Source organism: Indicator indicator, chromosome 1 (genome assembly GCF_027791375.1).
Source record: "Indicator indicator isolate 239-I01 chromosome 1, UM_Iind_1.1, whole genome shotgun sequence".
In the NCBI taxonomy this organism is placed as follows: domain Eukaryota; kingdom Metazoa; phylum Chordata; class Aves; order Piciformes; family Indicatoridae; genus Indicator; species Indicator indicator.
Window position 1 is genome coordinate 55,506,370 of NC_072010.1, and position 20,426 is coordinate 55,526,795.

General features: G+C 36.9%; 1 protein-coding gene across 1 annotated transcript in view; it reads left to right on the forward strand.

Moving 5' to 3' along the window:
- GPC6 (glypican 6) overlaps positions 1-20,426 on the forward strand; it is a 774,375-nt gene that overhangs the window by 560,029 nt on the left and 193,920 nt on the right. Inside the window, exon 4 of the mRNA XM_054384418.1 lies at positions 8,100-8,265. Coding sequence (XP_054240393.1) covers positions 8,100-8,265 — 166 coding nt within the window. The remainder of the gene's footprint in view (positions 1-8,099; positions 8,266-20,426) is intronic.

Below are 20,426 nucleotides of genomic sequence, written 5' to 3' on the forward strand. Positions count from 1 at the left end.
TGCAGCTGTTTAGCTGGATGAGGTGTTTCGCTTTTATTTTGTTATAGTTCAAGCACAGATTCAAAAACACTAGTGCAAAGATTAAATACTCAAACCAGGTCTTCTACTTTTCAGTCATCTAGGATGCTATGAATTGTTAAAAAGGTAGCTATTTTTATCTTTAGGAGTTTAGTATTGGACTAGACTTTTGGTTGATACAAGCAAGTATTCTCAAATTGACCTTCTACAATACAAATTTCCAATTGAATGTGGCTGATGCAGTATTTCCATTTTTATATCAGATTTTGCTTTAAAAGCAGTGAACTGAGATCTTAGCATCTAAGAGTAAGACTGAAACAATGAAAGGTACTTCAATAGTGCATTCAAATATCTTTTGACTATTTCTATGTAGTTCTAATTAGATACACAGACATAGTTTCAGCTGAACTATACAAAAAAAAAAAAAAAGAACTTGCTTAGTATCTAGGTTATTAAATGAAATAAACAGTAACACAGCACTCATGAAAACAGCCAAAATATAGACAAACAAATTTAATCTCTTGGATCCAACATTGAGCAACTCTTGTTTGCAGAAAACAAAGAGCAAAAGGAAGAAAAACATCATTGCCAACTAAGTTTTACCCACTTTCCCCAGCATTAAAAACAAACAAAAATCAGTAGGGAGTATTTGTAATGTGTTGAGAAGATAGGGTCAAAGACTTAAGATAAAATGTAGTGAGTGATTGGACTGAGGTTTAGTCTTTGTACTTAGTTTAAGATGAAAGAAAAAAGGATCTGAAGCTCTTAGGATGGGTGTCCAAAGGTCCATGGCAATTCTGTGTATCCTATTAAGTGTACTTCATGATACATCTCAGTCTGATTCCAGTTACATCACTGTTACAATGGGTAATAAGAAACGTTTTTGTGCTTCAGCAGAATGCAATAATCAGGAAATCTTAAATAAAAGTTTTTCTTTTACCTTCTCTTCTTAAATCACAAGCATGGACTTCTGATCATCATGGCTTATTTGATTTTTGATATATTTTCTATAGAAATACTAGTTTTATGCTGTGGAGTTGGTTTTTTTTACGCAAAGCTCTAGAAATGGACTATGGATTTGTCCAGAGATATATTAACTTTTTGTTGGAAAACTGTGTGGGGACTGCTACTTTTAGTCAATTAGTTGGTTGAGACATGCCAGTGTAGTTGAGCTCTCACCTGGCCACATATGAAAGCATTTTATTGTTACTGCCCTAGTACTGTTTAAAACTCTTGAGATAATTAGCTTATGAACAAAATTATCCTTGGGAAACTTAGCTCATTTTTCTGTTATTAAGTTGTAGATGGGCTACACAGAGATCTAAAAAGTGACTTAAAGGATGTCAGTGCTCCATTTTCTCTGAGAGTGCATCGTGTCTGCGCAGACAGACATCAGCTTGCTGAGTGCAGACCTGGATGATACAACAAATATGGAAGTGTTAAAATCAGGGATTTATTTCAAAACTCTCATCCCATTATGAACCATTTACATGGGATTATAGGAACGCACTTAACTCTCTTGTATGAAGCAATGAATTTAATACCTTGTCTTGAAGACCAAATGGGAAAGGAAGTAAAAGTTTCCACTTTTATCCAACAGTCTGGTTGTTAATGCGCTCATGAAGCTTGTGAGAAATAAAATACAATCTTCTTCTCCTTCCCAGACCATTGGTTGTTCCAGTGTAGAGGCATTTTAAGAAAGCATCTAATTCCTGGGCCAGTTGACTAGAAATAAGATGGTTACTCCTGGTAGTTTCCTTCTGAGGTCTCCATGCAAGGACTGACTCATGGTGATTCCAGATGGGAGGGAAATGTGGGATAGAGCTGTGTCCTGGTTATGGTCTCTAAAACAACACTCAGTTTTGATTTGTTTTGCTATATTTGACAGATTTTATTATATGCTAAGAAGTAACAGGATCTGGACCCAAGTAAGGCTTTATCCTGTGAGTTTGAGTCTATTCAATATTACTTTGGAAAAACACCCCTACTTTATTACCAGAAAACATATATTTGATGCTTCTGTAAGGAATCTTCTATAAATACAATTAGTGAAACTGCATGTGTGTTTGATCCTTCTAAAGGTGTCCAGTTATTTAATCAGCTTGTCTGTTCTTTTTATATCAGAAAAAAATTTTAAAAGCCAAGGCTTTTGGTTATAAAACCAGGTCAAATACATAACAAAGCAGTCTTTGCAAATGTGTTGTTACAAGAGAGTACAATTTTGTGGCTTTTATCCAAAGAAGTTCTCTCCTCAATTATTTATATTTGCAAGTTCACAACTGTAAAATCTGTCTTTTAGATGAAATAGTATTCCTCCTAGAATTTCTGAGGGGGAAAAACAAGTGTTCAGTAATGAAGCCCTTAAGAGTCTTGCTTTTTGGTTTTTTGCATGTATGCAAAAACATACATTTAGGTAAAGTTGAAGCTGTCAGAAAATGTTACAAAATGCAGTAATGTAACATGTCCTGAAGCAACTAGGCTCAATCAAATCTCAGAAAGGCACTTTTCTCATGTGTTACGTTCCACATATGCTTATACTAAAATGAAGATGTCCTACTCAGTCAGGGAGAGTATGACATAATTAATGACTTCTCTATAGCAGTTTCACCAGTTATGCCATTCAGTGTAATTTGACTGATTTATAATATATGATTTACATAAGGTCTGGTTATTTCTAAACCTTGAAGTCTATGTAAATTTCCCTGCTATGATAACATAGAGTCAATTGCAATGTATACTGGAAGAAAATAGAAAAGAAAAAAGAAGAAAAAGAAGCCAAACAAAAGCACACAAACACATATAAAAAAAAAATCCAATCCATATCCATCTACAAATGCTACTTACAGAAAAATCATTGCAACTTCTGGGCTGAGGAGCAGCCCTCCTCAGCAAATGCAGGTTTTCAATGCTTCTGGGTGAAATTCACATCTGCAGAAAAGTCTGATTAGATTTAAGAGACTGAATTGTTGGGTTTTATTAAGATGAGAAGAAGGAAAGGGCTTTGAAAATCCATTTCATAGAACTTGCCAGAAGCACAAAGTAGTAAGCCTGAAAATTACACAGAATCACAGAATCAAGCAGGTTGGAGAAGACCTGAGAGATCATCAAGTCCAACCTATTACCCAGCACCACCTGACAACTAAACCATGGCTCCAAGTGCCACACCCAATTCTTTTTTTAACATCTCCAGGAATGGTGACTCCACCACCTCCATGGGCAGGACATTCCAATGGCCAGTTACTCCTTCTGTGAAGAACTTTCTCTTCACCTCAAACCTAAACTTCCCCTGGCACAGCTTGAGACTCTGTCCTCTTGTTCTGGTGCTGGTTGCCTGGGAGAAGAGACCAACCCCCACCTGTCTACAACTTCCTTTCAGGTAGTCGTGGAGAGCAATGAGGTCTCCCCTGAGTCTCCTCTTCTCCAGGCTAAACAACCCCAGCTCCCTCAGCTTCTCCTCATAGGGCTTGTGCTCGAGACCTCTCACCAGCCTCATTGCCCTTCTCTGGACACGTTCAAGTATCTCAATGTCCTTCTTAAATTGAGGAGTCCAGAACTGAACACAGTACTCAAGGTGTGGACTAACCAGTGCTGAATACAAGGGCAGAATGACTTCCCTGTTCCTGATGGCCACACTATTCTTGATGCAAGTCAGGATGCCTTTGGCTCTCTTGGCCACCTGGGCACACTGCTGGCTCATGTTCAGGTGGCTGTCAACCAGTACCCCCAGGTCCCTTTCTGCCTGGCTGCTCTCCAGCCACCCTGTCCCCAGCCTGTAGCACTGCATGAGGTTGTTGTGGCCAAAATGCAGCACCCAGCACCTGGACTTGTTAAATGCCATCATGTTGGACTCTGCCCATCTATTCAGCCTGTCAAGGCCCCTCTGCAGCACCCTCTTACCCTCTAACAGATCAACACCTGCCCCCAACTTTCTGTAATAATCTCCAAAGTTCCTGTATTCATAGCTTTCTGAAATACACTCTGAGTAATTCTTATGTTTGTTTATCCACCAAAACTTCAGAATGTTAGAGCAAAATTTATTTTTTTTTCCATGAAAGATACATAAGCTGTTGTTGAGGAATAAAAAGACTGAAAGGTATTCCTTGAAAATAAAGATATAGGAAAAACAGGTGAAGCTGAGTGCTGAAATTTGGTTGGTCACTGAAGGCTAGATTCACTTAACTGCTATAACACAGCATTTAACTTTTAACCTTGAGACTTCCAAAGTAGTTGAGTTACTTTAATGTTTCTGTGTACCACAACTGGGAATGGTTGGTCACCTAAAGATACATTAAGATACCTATCTTGTTTCAGTTCTCTGCCTTCATTCCAACACTAACCCCAAATGTTGTCTAAGTACTATCAAATGTAACTTCCTCTCTCACTTCAAAACATCAGCATTATATTTAGCTTCCTTTCACTCCCATTGCCTGCAGTACTGCCTCCTATGACTTCAACAATTTGAGATTAAAATAACCACATGAAATAATTATTGTGCATTTTAGTCACTCAAGCACCAGGTGGGACCCAGAGGAGATGTAGTGCCAAATACTATGCAGTCTATGGGATGTGGTTAGCTTGGAGTAGAAGATGCTAGTAGTAGAGAACGTGAAGGTAAGCCAGTCCCTGACACTTTGCCTCACAGACCTGATCTGTGCTTCTATTTTATTTCATCAGCCTGGCATTTTCTGAAGTACAAGTCTGCAAAATCCAGCTTGATCAGCAAAGAGCTACTTCTGTTGGTCTTTGTCAGAAGTCAATATAGATATGTCAGAGGCTGATACAGATACATCAGAGTCTTCCATAGAAACCTTCCCTGCCTGTTTTCTGTTTGGAGTCACAGCTTGGCCCCTTGTCTTAAAAACTGTGTTACTTCTCTCTAAACAAAAGCAGAGAATCTTCCTTTCTTGTAAAATGCTGTTGATAATGCATAATGTTGATAATGCATAATGTTAATAATGATTTGTACAGAGCATACTAAAACATTCAGACAAGACATGAGACATCTTGGTCCTGCTCATTCTTTTAGAGTGGTAAGAATTTATCCTGACTCCTTTGAAATGGACTATGTCTGGGACTACTCTGGTTAGCTCTTCTGTAATGCAGCAATAAGTCAAGATTGACTGGGCCAGTACAAACAGATATTCTAACTGACCTTTGGCACCCTGCCCTTCCAGACTGGGGATACGATCTGGACCTCTGGCAGAGAAAGATAGGATAGCTAGTTATCTCTCAAACCACACTTGTTAAAAAATGTTTATTATCTTTTATTTCTATAAATGTAATATAAAGACATGGAGTCTCTTCTCTCCTCCAGCTATGCTTTTCAAGAATGAAATTTCAAGGTCAGGGTCTTATAGCTATATGTGATGTAAGCACAGCTATCAAAATGAGCTTGGGAAGGTGTGGATAGGAGAACACGTGGATTCCAGCTGAACTTAGGGAACAAGCTGGTACTGGCATCTTTCCATTGACAAGACTTCTGGGCCCAGGAAGAAGCATCATTTTAAACAATGAAATTCACTGATAAAACTCTCAGTGATCATAGGTAGAAATATCTCTCAATTTTGGCAGTAATTTCAAAGCAACTGTTCAATTGTTGACCAGAAGCATATCTATTCTGCTTTTGTCCTGCTTTTGCTGCTGATCTTTTTATAAAAATGGACCTGTTCTAGTTTTGGAGGTATAAACAGCTGGATAAGTGACTCTGAATAGAAGTTCTGAGCAGTGGAAGCAGTGAAGTCAAGCTTTCCTTGTAGTTGAATTTTCTGCTGTTTAACAAGGTGAAAGTTCCTACTGGTGCTTTCTAACCCATGGGCCATTCATAGCATCATTCATCCATGTAGATTCTTTGATATCTGCGAGGAACTGACCTCATACTTCATCATTTTTCCTCAATAGACAGTAATGGAGCCTCTTTCCTTTTCTTCTCCCCGCAGCCTACTTAAAAAAAAAAAAAAAAACAAACAAAAACCCAAAAAAACCCACCTTGTAGGATCTTAATATAGTGAAGACCTGAAGTCCTCGGCCAAATCTGATAGAAATTGGCTGATCATTCCAAAGCTGTTGAAAAAACATGAATAAATATACCTTCACACGTATCATCAGTGTTGTGCTGCTAAACTGTATTTCCCTAGGAAACTGAGACAAAAATTACTTCTGAGCATACTCAGAAACATTAGCTATAATTTTTAACAGAACCATTTTCATGTAAATATGTCCATTGTAAAGAATATGTTCTGCATCATTCTCTAAAAATCAGTGACTTAAAATACATAAATTAAAAAAAAAGGAGGAAGATGTTGCAGAGAAAAAGAAGTGCCGTTTTAGTACAATCCTAATATACAAACCACATCAGTTGATTGTACACATACTGTTATTGTGCAAAGTTAGATTCATACTCTCAAGACAATATGAATATAGGAAAACAGTTTAATCCCATCAAATTCATATTTCAAGTGTTGCATTTATTCATAAACCAACAGAATGAGTGAAAGGAGTGCCATTGCTTTGCACTCTCTTGTCCAGGTATTTTGAAATCTCTGAAAAAAACTGTAGCCCATTTTCATCGCTTTAGATTGTCACTTCATCATGAGAAACTTACACTCCACTGCAGTTTGACAAGATACTATTTCAAGTATTACCTAACTTGTCCTTTTAATCCAAAGCAGAATTTCTGGGCTGAAAATATATATTACAGTAGTACATATAGAGTCATAGAATTGTTAGGGTTGGAAGGGACATCAAGGATCATCTAGTTCCAACCCCGCTGCCATGAGCAGGGACACCTCATGCTAGATCAGGTTGCTCAGAGCCCCCGTCCAGCCTGGCCTTAAAAACCTTCAGGGATGAGGCTTCTACCACCTTCCTGGGCAACCTGTTCCAGTGTTTTACCACCATCATGATGTAGAAAAATATGATTTTAAAATAATATAATTTTAAAAGTCTGAGATGAAGCAAATATGGAAATGAGAGGATGAGGGAAATAATGTTTACCCAAGGAACTTCCCATGGTTGTCAAAGTTATGTGGTTTAAATTTAGAAACGGAGAATTCAGTGGATGTCCTCCAGAAAATGATATATCCTACCTTTCAAGAACTGGGATAAAGAAATAACCTAAAATGGATCTATTTCTTTCCATTAAACATGGAAGTCATGTTGTTGAATAGATATTTTGATGACTGAAAAAGATGAGGTGAAGGATTGTTAGAAGTAATGGAGAAACCTCATGCAAAAGCCCTTCCCTAACCTCCATGCTCTCTCTCCAGGAAATCCATACCCTTCTAACAAAAATTTTAACACATATCACTAAAAATTTAAATCTATACACTACTTCATTCTGTCAGCCCTGCCAGTGGTAATGACTTTGACTGGAAATTCTAGATTCATTGGATGTCTCTCCATTGACTCTGGTGCAGCCATTGTGTGCCATGCTGATATGTAGATTGAGCTTCATTAGACAGTTGTCCTATAATGGCTTTTTTTCACACAAGATGTTGAAAGTATACAAACAAAACCCCATACTGCTCTCTCTGTGAAAATGTCTGAGAAGACAGAAAGGTATTTTTTTCTGAAAACAGAATGATATCCCTTTATCATGGTGCAGGTCCAAATAATTTTATAGAAATCGTTGAGATTATCCTGGATTTACCGTGCTTTAGCAAAGAGAATCTGATCCAGTGGCAGTGTGACTTGCAATTCTAGCTTGAATAGAAATAGCTTGGGGTGTCCTCAGGATCCGCTGTGTTAGGATCAGTTAGTTACTGTCCAGCTGATTCCCTGGATGTTTTTCCTTCACGTTCCAGCAGACTGTGTGGGAGGGCTGGGGAGGCAAGCACTGCCATCAGTAGAAAAGTGTTTATTTTTGCTTTCATGAAAATTGTTCTTGGCTGTGTTAAATGAGAATAACTGACAGGAATCGATTAGTGTTATAGAAGGGTGTTATTGAGGATTGAGCTCTTTTCACAGATTGGCCTTTCTGCACTTACTGCTTGAGAGGCATGATCTCAGTGACCCCAAAGTTCACAGAACAGGAGATTGATTTCCTCCTTTTTCTTTTTCTTTCCCCCCCTTAAACTCTGCAGGTCAGTCCCACCCCAGGGTGCATCCGGGCGTTAATGAAGATGTTGTACTGCCCTTACTGCAGAGGACTTCCCACTGTGAAACCTTGCAACAGCTATTGCCTCAATGTAATGAAGGGCTGCCTAGCAAATCAGGCAGATTTGGATATTGAGTGGAATCTGTTCATAGGTAAGAGTTTAAATATCAGTGGAAGGAACATGCTGGTTATAGAAAACAGAATTTTATGAGGTTAGGAAATACTGTTGGTCAATATCTCACTTTCTAATTGACCTTCCTTGCTTGCAGTAAGAAATTACTCTGTCATATTTCAAAAGGAATGGTGCCAAATTACTACATGGTATGTGAAATGTTGAGAAAGCTTTGGTTGAGGATTTGATAACAAGCTTACATGGCAGAAATAGTATGTATTACAACTGAAAACCAGGCTCTTGCAAGCTGAGAAGATAATAATAACATTGTATAATACCCAGCTGACATAAATCACAACAGCTGCTGTTCTTAATTCTGGTAGTATATAGGCAAAATCTTTAAAAGATACATACTGGAGGAATTATCAATTCCTTGTTCTTGATTAAAATACATTAATGTATGAATAGAAAGTACCAAACCTACAACTGAAACATTAGAATGGATTATAGAATACAGAATATAGAATATGTATTTAAGGCAAATCCTATTACAGTTTTATTCACATAATTCTTCACTCAAGTAAAGTAAGAAAACAGGAGGAAAAAGGAGAGAGGGGAAAAAAAAATCTCCTTTAAACACACATTCAGATATCCTGTAGGAAAAAAAAAAAAAAAAAAGGAAAGGAAAGGAAAAAAAGAGCAGTCCCAGAAGAGTAACACTTAACAAGAAATAAGACCTTCAAGTTGCTTTTGATGAAAGATAGAATAAGATGAGGAATTAGACAAGGCTAATGATAATATAGAAAGAACAGAATCAGCTAATTATATCAGTCACTAGTGAGCGTCATAGACTAGACTGGAGTTCAGGAAAATAAAAGCAGATAGAAAACATGGGATAAAGCTCTCTTTATTGCAGCCAAGGAAAGGAAATATTATTTTCTACTTTTGGAAAGACAAAAATATGAGTAATCTCATTTTACTTCACTTCAAACCCCACTGACCAATGTGACTTTGAAAATTTGACTCTGACTCATTCATGGATTTTCACTTTACTCAGCACTGAAGTGGCTAGGGAGATAAAAGCAGGATGAAAAATGAATCAGAGTATGAAGAGTGAAAAATAACATTGAATGTGCTATGAAAAGAGCACAAGCCAAAAACTAAAACAACAATAATAAACAAATGATGCAAATAATCATGGCTTCTCAGTCCCTTTCACTGGTTAAAGGAGCTGAATTTGGAACCAGCGTTATGTGGAGGGATTCCTGTGGGATTACTGCTGTGGAAAAGAGAGTCAGGTCATCATCAGAAAGCTAAGCAGGTGCTGACGGGAAAAAAACCTGCCAGCTTTTTAAAGACATTGCTTAAGCTACTTTCCCTTTGTCGTTATAATTACCACTGATTCTGGTCAAAGGAAATAATGGAGGATTTTAGAATAAAATGAACTTTTGAAACTAAAATAAACAACAGAGGGACACAGTTGTTCAAATCAAAAGCTCAAAGGTAAGAATTTCAGGTCTTTGGAGAAGATTTCCTTTTCTTGTGCTTTAAATTCAGTAAGAGTGTAGGGCTGTGTCAGGCATACATTGGAAAGTGTGGAAATGCTTACAGATTCAGACTTTCAGAGCCTTTGATGCAAAGCCCTTGTCTTCATCAATGTCTTTCAAATTTTGATTGCTCCTGCTCTCAGTAAAGAAAAACTGCATGAAAGCTTGTACATCATGTTAAAACACAGTGCCAATTTATTAAATACTTTGTAATATACCATGTCCTTCCTTAAAGGAAAGCAAGATGCTATGCAATTACCCCTTTAGGTCAGTGATGACAAGGCAGTATAAAGTACAAATACATCAAGACATATTTTCTCTTTCTACCTACACTAGTTCCCCTCTACAACTTGGTGGGGAAGTGAATAAAGAAGGAGAGACAGAGGACTTCCTGTCTTTGCAAAAGCTAAACTGTTTTATCCCATTTTGAGGTCTCTGACAGCTTTGCTGAATATGAGGGTCCTTAGTCCTTCCTTTATAAAAGACTGAAATGCAGCGAGTTGCCTCTGTCTCTGACAGATATCAGAGGCTTTCTAACAGCACGTGCAATTCCCTTAGTACTAAACACAACAAAACTTCTACTCACTGAATTAAAACGAACGGCAACACTTTACAGCACCACTGAGCTATGAAAGATTGGAAATTATGCATGAGCAGTTTTTAAACCTGTTCTGATACTTGGAACCATGCACTTGGAAAAAAATATACAATTTTGTGCACTGACAGTCTCTAAGTAGGCAGGAGTCCCAAATGTTAGTACATATTCATACACAAAAAGATAGTTTTGCTTAGCTCTAAGTATGTGTACTGTGAGGTCTTTTTGGCAAAGGGTGTTACTAGGAGAAAACTCTCATATGTGTTTGTCAGTAACTAAACAAATACTGTAGTTTTGACAGCATGTTCTGTTATTGTTCTGAAGTTACTGCAGTTGTCACTAACACCTAAGATCTACAAATGAGGAGGAACAGAGCAAAGTAAATGGGCTCACTGACAACAGGATATGTTATGTGTTCCACCCAGTTTTTTAATATAAAAGTCAGGACTAAAATCACGTTTATAACAGCACTAATAAATCTTATGTCTACTTTCAAAGCTTGGGAGCATTGGACAGCTTCTCCTAAACATCTGGCACTTTCCGAGATTTTATAGACTGTGAAAATTAGTGAGAGGTGAAACAGCTACAATAGCATGACACAAGGTTTATTATATTTTTCCTGTTTGTGTCCCCTTAAGGTCTGTGCCTTTTTTGTGTAACACTGCATTATAGGCTTCCTCTATTTTGTTGCCTTCATTACTGCAAAATAAAAGCAAAACATATAGCACATTTCATTCTAGAAGAATTTTGAATGAGAAAGAAAGACAGTCTTTAATAATAATATTATGATTATAAACCTATAATTAACAACTATTTTGTGCAGGTGTCTATACAAAATGCTTATGAGGTATTTAAAAGTAAACCAGTCACACTGACTTTGAAAATGTGTGTTTTGACAAAGCTTGCCTCTGATATTCTGCCTCTTAGTTACTCCTCATAATCTCGTTTGCACCAGTCTCAAGCAAAGTTAGCAAATGTAAGATAAAAAGAATGAGCAGAGGAACTGTACTGCTGAGGAAGGAGATTGCCTCAGGGGAGGTGCTGACTGATTCCATGGAACAGGGAAAAGGGGATTTTCATTGTCTCATGGCCCAACAGATATTGTCAAAATTATGCTTCTCTCCATGGAGCTATATCAATTAACAGCAATAAGGCTTAGGGATCCCACTGCTCATTCTGTCATGGAAACACAGAAGAGATTGAGAAAGATATTCCCACTTACAAAGATTCAAACTCCATCTATCTTAGGGAATTACATTCAATTTTAACAATACTGTTACTACCTTTTTTCTAACTACCCTATAGTTCAGTCTCTGGTTCTATCTTGAGATTCTTTGACTTTCCCTAACATTAACTTTCTCTACAATTGATCATTTATATCCTTTTAACTGCTCTTTTTCTCAAGCAAGAATGTCAGTCAAGAAATGAGCTCCCCTTATTGGGCACCACACATTCCCTTGGTACTCTCATTCACCTTCAGGATCCACACCCACAAAAAGACAATTTCCATGAAGGCAAGTGCATCTCATCCTAATGAATGACTGCCTTATCCACAGCTTCAGGGTAGTAAAGTGTCCAGATTGATGGTTTTTTTTCAACAGTTAGCAGTGGAGTTGAATTTCTTCCATCTTGATAAGGTAGATGATCTTGAATCCAAATGTCAAGCCAGATTGTGAGTCAAATATGATAGTCCTTACTTAAATAGTTTAGAAAAAATAGAAGACTCAAAATCCAGGCAGTTGCTTTAACCACTGCTATAACTATATCTGGGATTTTTTTGTCAGCATCCGAAGTCAATCATAAATGTTTTGCTGCTGTATTTAGTGATAGTGCAGTAGAAATTGCAGGTAATTTTTGTTTTCTAGTAATTATTCAACACGTTGACCTTAATCCCATGTTTTAATAATGGGAAATTGTGGAAAACACTTCTGAAGTGGTGCAGTCACAGAGATGAGCAAATCACTGTGATTCTGATGGCTCAGGATTGCATCCCTGGCTATGAAAAGGAGCCAAGGGGCATCCATGCCAGACTGCGTCCACAGCCATCCTTTTTCTGAAGCTCAGGACCAAGTGGCTTTGCTACCAAAGTGTTCAATGTTTGACAAGTTCTGTAGCGTATCAAGGCAGATCAGCATGTGGTTTGTTCATGCTATAGTAGTCCAGGGCAGCAAAGCTAGCATCCAGGCTGAGAGGTACCTCTTAGTGCCACTGCCCTGCTAGACTTCAGCCAGATGAGAAAATCCCATTTGCAAGCTTTCAGCAAAAAGCTTCCTCTTCCAGTGTTGAAGTAATTTCCCTTTCTGTCATTCCAGCAGCTGTGCACTGCTAATAAACTTTCTTTTTAATGTGCTTTAAGACTTCTTCATTTTTTTCCCATCAGTATGACTCAGACACTTACCTTAAGAGATCTCTTGAGGTAGAGCATACCATGCAGTCTCACTTATAGCAACTCAATCATTCTAAGTAAAACTCCTTATTAAATTCCTAGCTACTTACTCCTAACAAAAGCCTTAGAGTGGTGAAAATATGCAATCAGTTTTATTTACTGCTTACAAAAGCCCTCAGAACTCGTTTTCTCTATTCCATGTGCAAGCACAAGGATAAACATTTTCCTTTTAATGCTTCAAGAGACCTCCTAGATTTGTCTTTTTTTAAAGGCTTATTATAAGAATAACTGCTTTTCGAGATTGCCTCTGGTTTATAGAAAAATCAGTCTATAATTTTAACAATAATGTTTTAAAAATTTCTTATTCCTGTGTGTACAGCTACTGTAAACAAACAAATCCATGACTGTGTAGGCAACTATATACTATATTCATGAAAATAAGGAGCCTTTGAAGTGTATTGAGATAACGCTCAAACCAAAATGGGTATTTTCCCCCTTTTTTCTCTGAAGTGTACAGTATATTTCACTGCTCTTTACCCTTACACACTACAGACCAAAGGCTAGAAGTCTATTGCAACTCTCAGTAGACAAAAGTTTTACTCCTGCTTGCTCATTGTAAGAGCTAAAAATAAAAGGATTTTAAGAAAACTTGGTTGCCTGGCACTTGATTTTCTTCCCTCTATCACCCTTAGTCATTATATGAAAGTATGTTCTGATATTTATTAAATGCTAGCCTCTTGTAAGGACTCTGAGAGAGAAAATAGCATATACTGTTCCCTTCATAGACAGGCACTGGATAGGGTTCATGCAGTCATGAGGTGCCATTACATAAAATTTCATTATGCATATCTTGTGCACATGTGAAAACTGGTGTCATTCATGCTTAAGGCAACCTAAATATCAAAACTTGTATATAAAGATTTATTTTCTGCTAGCATCAACTTAGCAAACATTTAATAGTTAAGGCTAAAATCATCCTTTCTTGCTTTCTTCTGTATAAAGTGACATCTGAATTCCTGAATGCCATTTATAGTGAAACTCTCTTTGTCACCCATCAGAATAAGAATAGGGAAGATTGTCTTGGCCTAATGCTTTTCTTCTTTTCTACCCATTTCTTAGAGAAACTCCACAGTTTGAGGAAGTAATTATTACCCATTATTAGTCTTGTCTGTACAGACTATATTAGCTATTATAATTCACTAATGTCTATTCCCTTTGGTAGATGACTCTAAAGGTTGTAGAGATCCATCCTCATTATATAGGAAAAAATAGAATTCATAGTTTAGAATTATTTTTTTCCTCTTTAGCATATGTTTCTTAAAAGCAAGGAAAGAAATAGTAAAATACTCTGTTGTGTGATACAACTGCAAATTCAGTTGCTTAAAAGTTAATAACAACCAGATTTGCAGCTGTAAATTTAATGTTTTTGATAATAAAAACCCACAATGTGCTTCAGACCCATCAATGTATAGGTAGCCTACACAAAGGAATTGGCAATGATATTTAAAAATAAAAAAAGGGAGTTGCACAAATGAAAGTGAATTCAGCTTGATGATGCCTAATTAAAAGCTTACAGTATTACCATTTTTAAATTCTCTATTGAGCAGTAGACTCCACAATCTCATGTTTTCATCTTGTTTTCCACAAACAGTAGAATCACAGCCTACAATTTAAATAAGATACCCAAACCTGATGGTTTAGTCAGAGCATACAGGAGACTCCCTGAAAAAAGGGGAACATCAACATGTTACCATACAGCAAGGCAAATGCGTAGAAGAGGAGAATTGTATCTGCTCTTTCCCTACTGTTTCTCTTCCCTTAGAAGTATAAAGGATACTCAACCTGGGCATGTAATTTCTCAGATGGTAATGAATTCAGCCTGAGAAAAGCTCTCTGAAGTCGTGGGACTACCAGAAGCATGCAAATAGCACCAGCACTTCCCTGCTGCTTAAACTCTACTTACCCTGCTAAATTTCTATGCCCTACTCTGGGATAATACAGTTCTTTGCAAGCAGCTCACAGCGTCCATTGACCTGTGTATTTGCTTCAGAATGTGTCACTGAAAAAGGAGGTTCCCTTCTGTGGAACTATGGGGATCTTCTGCTCCAGGTACTGGCTCAAGAGTGCTGGGACTGGTCTTGCCTGATCTTGCTATTCTCTGACACCATTAGCAGCTCATCATTAGGAGGATGCATCCTGGAAGTATGCTAAATGGCTTCACTCCGGCTGACTCTTGAAAACTGCAGTTCCTGAAGAGGGGCTGTAGGTTTCTGAAGATGCAGATGCTTAGCTGAATGATAGCAGCAAACTTCTGGGGCTCTTGAGCTTTGACATGATTTGTGTGGTGATTAACTATGCCATTTTTTTAAGGATAGAAAGATAATTAGGGCATGTGGCACACATCCCCCATCATCATGTCACTTGTCAGTTACAAGTACAGAATTGAATTCAGCAGTTCTAGAATTCTGCCTTTGTCATCCATACACAATACTCTTAAACTGTATGGTTTCTGCATTTGCAGGAAAAAAGCTTCTCAAAACTTGAAGTGGTATGAGAGTCACATACTCAGCATTTTCATAAGGCACAGCAGAGCCCTAAACTGACTGCAGCGTTTAGATGCTACAGCATCTTTTGAAAATAACAAGGCTGATCAGCATTGTCAAAAAAGTTTAGAAGATTTTGTAATGAAACCATTGGATCCAAATGATTACTTTTTATTTCCATTTTCATTCGCCATCTCCAACTCCTTCACATCATTTTACATCAAAGTGAAATGACTGGCTAGTACACATGAGCATAGTTTGGAAGTTGCACAGAATAGCAAATTTCTCTGTGTTTACATTCAGGGGAAGTGCTGGATAAGTTGTTTTGACACTGCCCTTCAAAATGCTATCAATGAACACGAAGATGTTACATGAGGCATCTCTAAAAACAGGAGAATATGTTAATCATGTATTGCTTGAATACTGTGTGGATCAAACATTATTATTTTGTACTTTTCCAAGTCCATAGTTATGCTCTCTCTCAAGGCACTTCTTGATTCCCAGCATTCAGTAAACAGTGCTGCTCTTCCTGTCCTAAGTCACCATGTATATTAACACCTCAAAAGAGTTTTCTCTTCAGTGGAGAAATTGATCTTCCAGTTAATTCTGCTTAGGTAGATCTGAATCTCTGTTTCCTTATAGGGGTATCCCTCAGCCATTTCATTGTGCTCATGTCCCTGTTTCATGGGCCAAGGACCAGCTGTTAAATATTGTGCCTCTTACTTGGTCTGAGGTTTTGGGGCACCAGGATGTGAATGAAGCACACACCCAGATTACAGAATTTAGCCATGCTCTTACAGTTCAGTTACCTAAAAGAACTACTTTGATGTAGTGTTTTTTTCAAGGAGTACAAATCCAACTGAGGAACATGTGAAGTTTTTCAAAGAAATAAATGTAAGTCCACTTTAATAAATGCTTGGTTAACCTCTAAAATGGATTATTTTAAACCAGGTAAAGAGATTTCTTTCAAATGTAACGAGCAGGAGCGATTAATTATCAGGTTAATTGGTTTGAATTTGATATTTCTACTGTACTTAATTGGGGCAATGCAATATTACACTAGGAAACATGAAAATTATGTTCTCTCTTTAAACATGTTTTAAGTTACATCGTCATTTGGCCTAATCAGTATTGATATACTTAAGATGATATGAATTTTATGTTTTGCAGACATTCCTGGGTTTTGTAATGATGCAATAATTCAAATTGTGCCAAGGGAAGTTTAGGCTCAAGGTGAGGAGAAAGTTCTTCACAGAAAGAGCAATTGGCCAGTGAAATGTGCTGCCCAGGGAGGTGATAGAGTCACCGTCCCTGGAGGTGTTCAAAAAAAGATTGGATGTGGCACTTGGAGCCATGGTTTAGTTGTCAGGAGGTGTTACATATCAGGTTGGACTGGATGATCTCTGAGGTCTTTTCCAACCTGGTTGATTATGTGATTCTGTGATTCTGTGTGTGTAAATTTTGCCTGGAGGCAGTTGCATTTGAGACCACATACCTGAGAAAAATATTTTGTTGCACTAAGACACCATTTTATACTCTCACAATATTTTGTCGTGGAATGGACACCCACCTATTTTAGAAAACTGCATAAATAAGAACCAGTTTTCATACACTGGAAATAGATCTTGAAACTATGTAATATTTTACATTATCATAGGCTGATTTACCACTATTTCAGATTCTGTAAACTTCATATTTAAAACAAAATATCAAATTATGTTCTCTATTAGTCAACATAAATGTATGAGAGGTGTATGTTACTTCAAGAACATTTGTCTTGTCTTACTACTATTAAAACACTGGGTTAAATCTATTCAAGTTATTATACAATATAAATAAAGGTGATAGGTTCAAATCCCTTACTGCAGTGATGTCAAAGCAAAACTGACATTGATTTTCTTTGTATTATAATCCTGTGCCATTGCCTTATGAAGGCTAATCTGTTTATGATAATGTCTTAGGTAGTATATTATCTCTTTACAACCATGTCCTGTGACCTTAAAAGCAAACTGCACATATTTCTTTTTCAAATGCAGAAACAAAGTAGTGTTGGCAACCACCCTTGTTTTCTCCTTACAAATAAATCTTAATATTGTACATGAATAATGGATTTAAAAAAAAAGTATTTTAGATTCTAAATAATCTGCCAAATTCCAATAATGAGAAATCTGGATATTTCTCAGTATCACTATTTGGGTGTTTTTTTTTCAGTACTTTGATTTCAGAACAAGTTTCAGTTTGATGGCTCTTGAAGAATAAAAGCTCAACCCAAAACACAGGAAAATAATTGAGGTGTGTAGACAATCTCAGTAAAAATCACTAAATTTCTTTACTTCTTGACTGTGTATGCAGGTCTTTTTGGAGTCATATACTGCTAGAAGCTCCAAACCTTATTAGCAATACGGCAAAACCTACACAACTACAGAATTTTGTATGGACATTATATTAAGCACTTAAGTTCCTTAATGTAAGCAAAGTGTTTTTTCTCCAGTGAAGCCACATAGACACACATAGACACTCAATATTCTCACTTCCAAAAGACTTTTTAAGGATAAAGTGATAGAAGAAAGTGAAGACTGGTTGGCTGCACTATAAATTTGTCATGACTTGGCAATGTGACAAGGATAAAGGTCCCTGCATAGTACCCTATATCGGTGCCATATTTAGTGGAGAAAAGCTTAAGGTCATTAGAGATATCAGAATTTTAGAAAAACAAACAATTCAGGAAATAATTATTTATTTCTGGTAAGGGTCCTATACATTCCCTTCTTGCAATATGTCAACCTTCATTCCTTCTTGTAAAAAAATTTTTTTTTTCAGATTCAAGAACTATGGGGGAAAACTTAGATTTTTTTTTTTCCTCCTTTATTTATGCTTTACTAGCAGAAAGTCCTACTATTTCTGTAGTCAAGAAAACTAGTTTGTCCCAGAATGCTATGACAGATGAGTACTATGACATGGCATAATTCATTGAGCATTTTTTTCAGCATTGAACTCTAAAATGGTTCTGATGCATTTGGAAGATTCCAAATTGTTTAGAAGATAATTTGAAGGTAACACAAAAAACTGAGCTCTTATATTTCTTATTTTTCTGTGTTAGTCAGTGTTACCTGCCCGTTAATATAACATTCAACATTCTTTAATAGCATTACATTGCTAGTTAACTAGTGGGAGTTTAAACTCCCATGACAGATGTTTTTCATTTATCCACCAGAAGCACACACTGAACTTTCCATGTCAGTAGGAACTCACCCTCGTAATATCACACTTCAATTTGTAGCAGAAGCAAAGACCTTTTCTAACTGTCTTGTATTGTTAACTCTTAAAATACACGTAATTATGTAGAAAAAAAATAGCAACTTGTAAAACAAAGAATGCAATTTTGATTCCACTGGATATGTGTTACTGTCCTCAAAGGAGAATCCAGTTTTTCAATCAAGCTTTGCAACTCAGTGTGATGTTGTGCAATTAAATGAAGGTCAGTCTTCTCTTCCAGAGCGCAAATTACAACAGCATCTAGTACCTAGCTCAACATTAGGGTAAGATGAAAACCATCACTAAAGCAAATGTTGTACCACAGTAACAGGACAGTATCAAAAAGAGCAAGAAGTTATCCTGAGCATGAGCCAATAAAACATAGAGCACTCACAAGCTGCTAAGTTGAATGTCATAGATTAAATGATACAGAAAGTCTGCCAGCAGATTTCACTTATCTAATAAAACATGTAGGATCATACCCACTGGTGTTTAATTATACTTCAGCATCCTTATTTAAATATGTTGGTTAAAGGATATAGATCCTCTCTACTATAGGAACGTAAGAGTGAGAGTTCTGGCATAGATAGTTATAGTTTGTGATTTGTGTTTCATTTATACTCAAAAGAAGCAGTTTGTCTATTTCTTATGACAAACTAAAGTTGACCTAATTAATATTTTTTTAGTTGAAACTTTGCTAAAATCAGCAGCTCTGCAAACATACTGTAAAGCAGGCTTTCTTCTTTGTACTACGTGTACTCTTTGGTTAGTATTTCATACTAATAGGAAAATCATATAATTGTGTTTCCTTTCTACTTCATCCTGTGAGATTTTCTGACAGGAAAACCTTTCTTTGGGAGGCATGAGTGATGGCTGCTTGGAGCTACTGTGATGGCTAAAAACATATTTAGTAATACTGAAAATCCTTTATTCCATATATTAATGACTGACATTCTCATTTTGGCACATTGACTTCACCCAGATAAATCACTTTTGAATTATTAGACAATTTTGATTCTCTTCATAATATTTAGTTTTACTGTCTCCTGCATAGACAGTGAATATATTCCTGTAGTGTCTTTCAATCTTCTGGTCAGTTGGGAGAGTTACGCAAATACTGTCAGAATATGTAGAGACACAACAAGGAAGGGATCTAAACCTGGATAAGGAGATGAAAGAAGACAAGTAGGTCTTCTTTAGATATATCAAAACTAAAAGGAAGAAGAGGGGAATAGTGGGTCCACTCTTAAATGTGTTTGCTGATGCAAACAGTTTAGCAATGGAAACATGTCAGTGAACAACACGTGAAGACCCAGTTACACTGAGATTGAATTTAACTCTAAAATAACTCCAGAAGGAATTCCTCTTTGTCAGGTTATTTGTCACTGACAAATGAAGAAAACAAATACTATATTTTTTTAATGTGAAAGCATCTTCAAACTCCCCAGCCCCCATTCTGTTCAGAAAGAAAAAAAAAGTTTCTTGATTCCAAAGTATGAGGAGTTTTCTCTCCCCTTACAAAAAAGATTTTTTGATAATTTATGTGTCTAATTATATAAGCTATGATGTCAAAAGCACGGCTCCTGCACAAAGTCTGATGGGTAGGGTAAAGGTAGTCTCGTAATAGTGTTTCAAGTTGGACTCACATTGAAATCTGTCAATATTAAATGAAATCAGAAGCCCAGATAGATTTTACATGAAAACACTTCTCTTCCAATCTGCTTTGTTGCTATTGAACAATCTAACCTAGTTAAAGGTGTCGCTGTTTAATGAGATTAATCTCTGTCAATTTTTAACTTGGTGCGGTGGTTTGGCCATGCCTGGGGCCCAAATGCCCACCAAAACCACCCCTTCTTAGATGGACAGGGGAGAGGG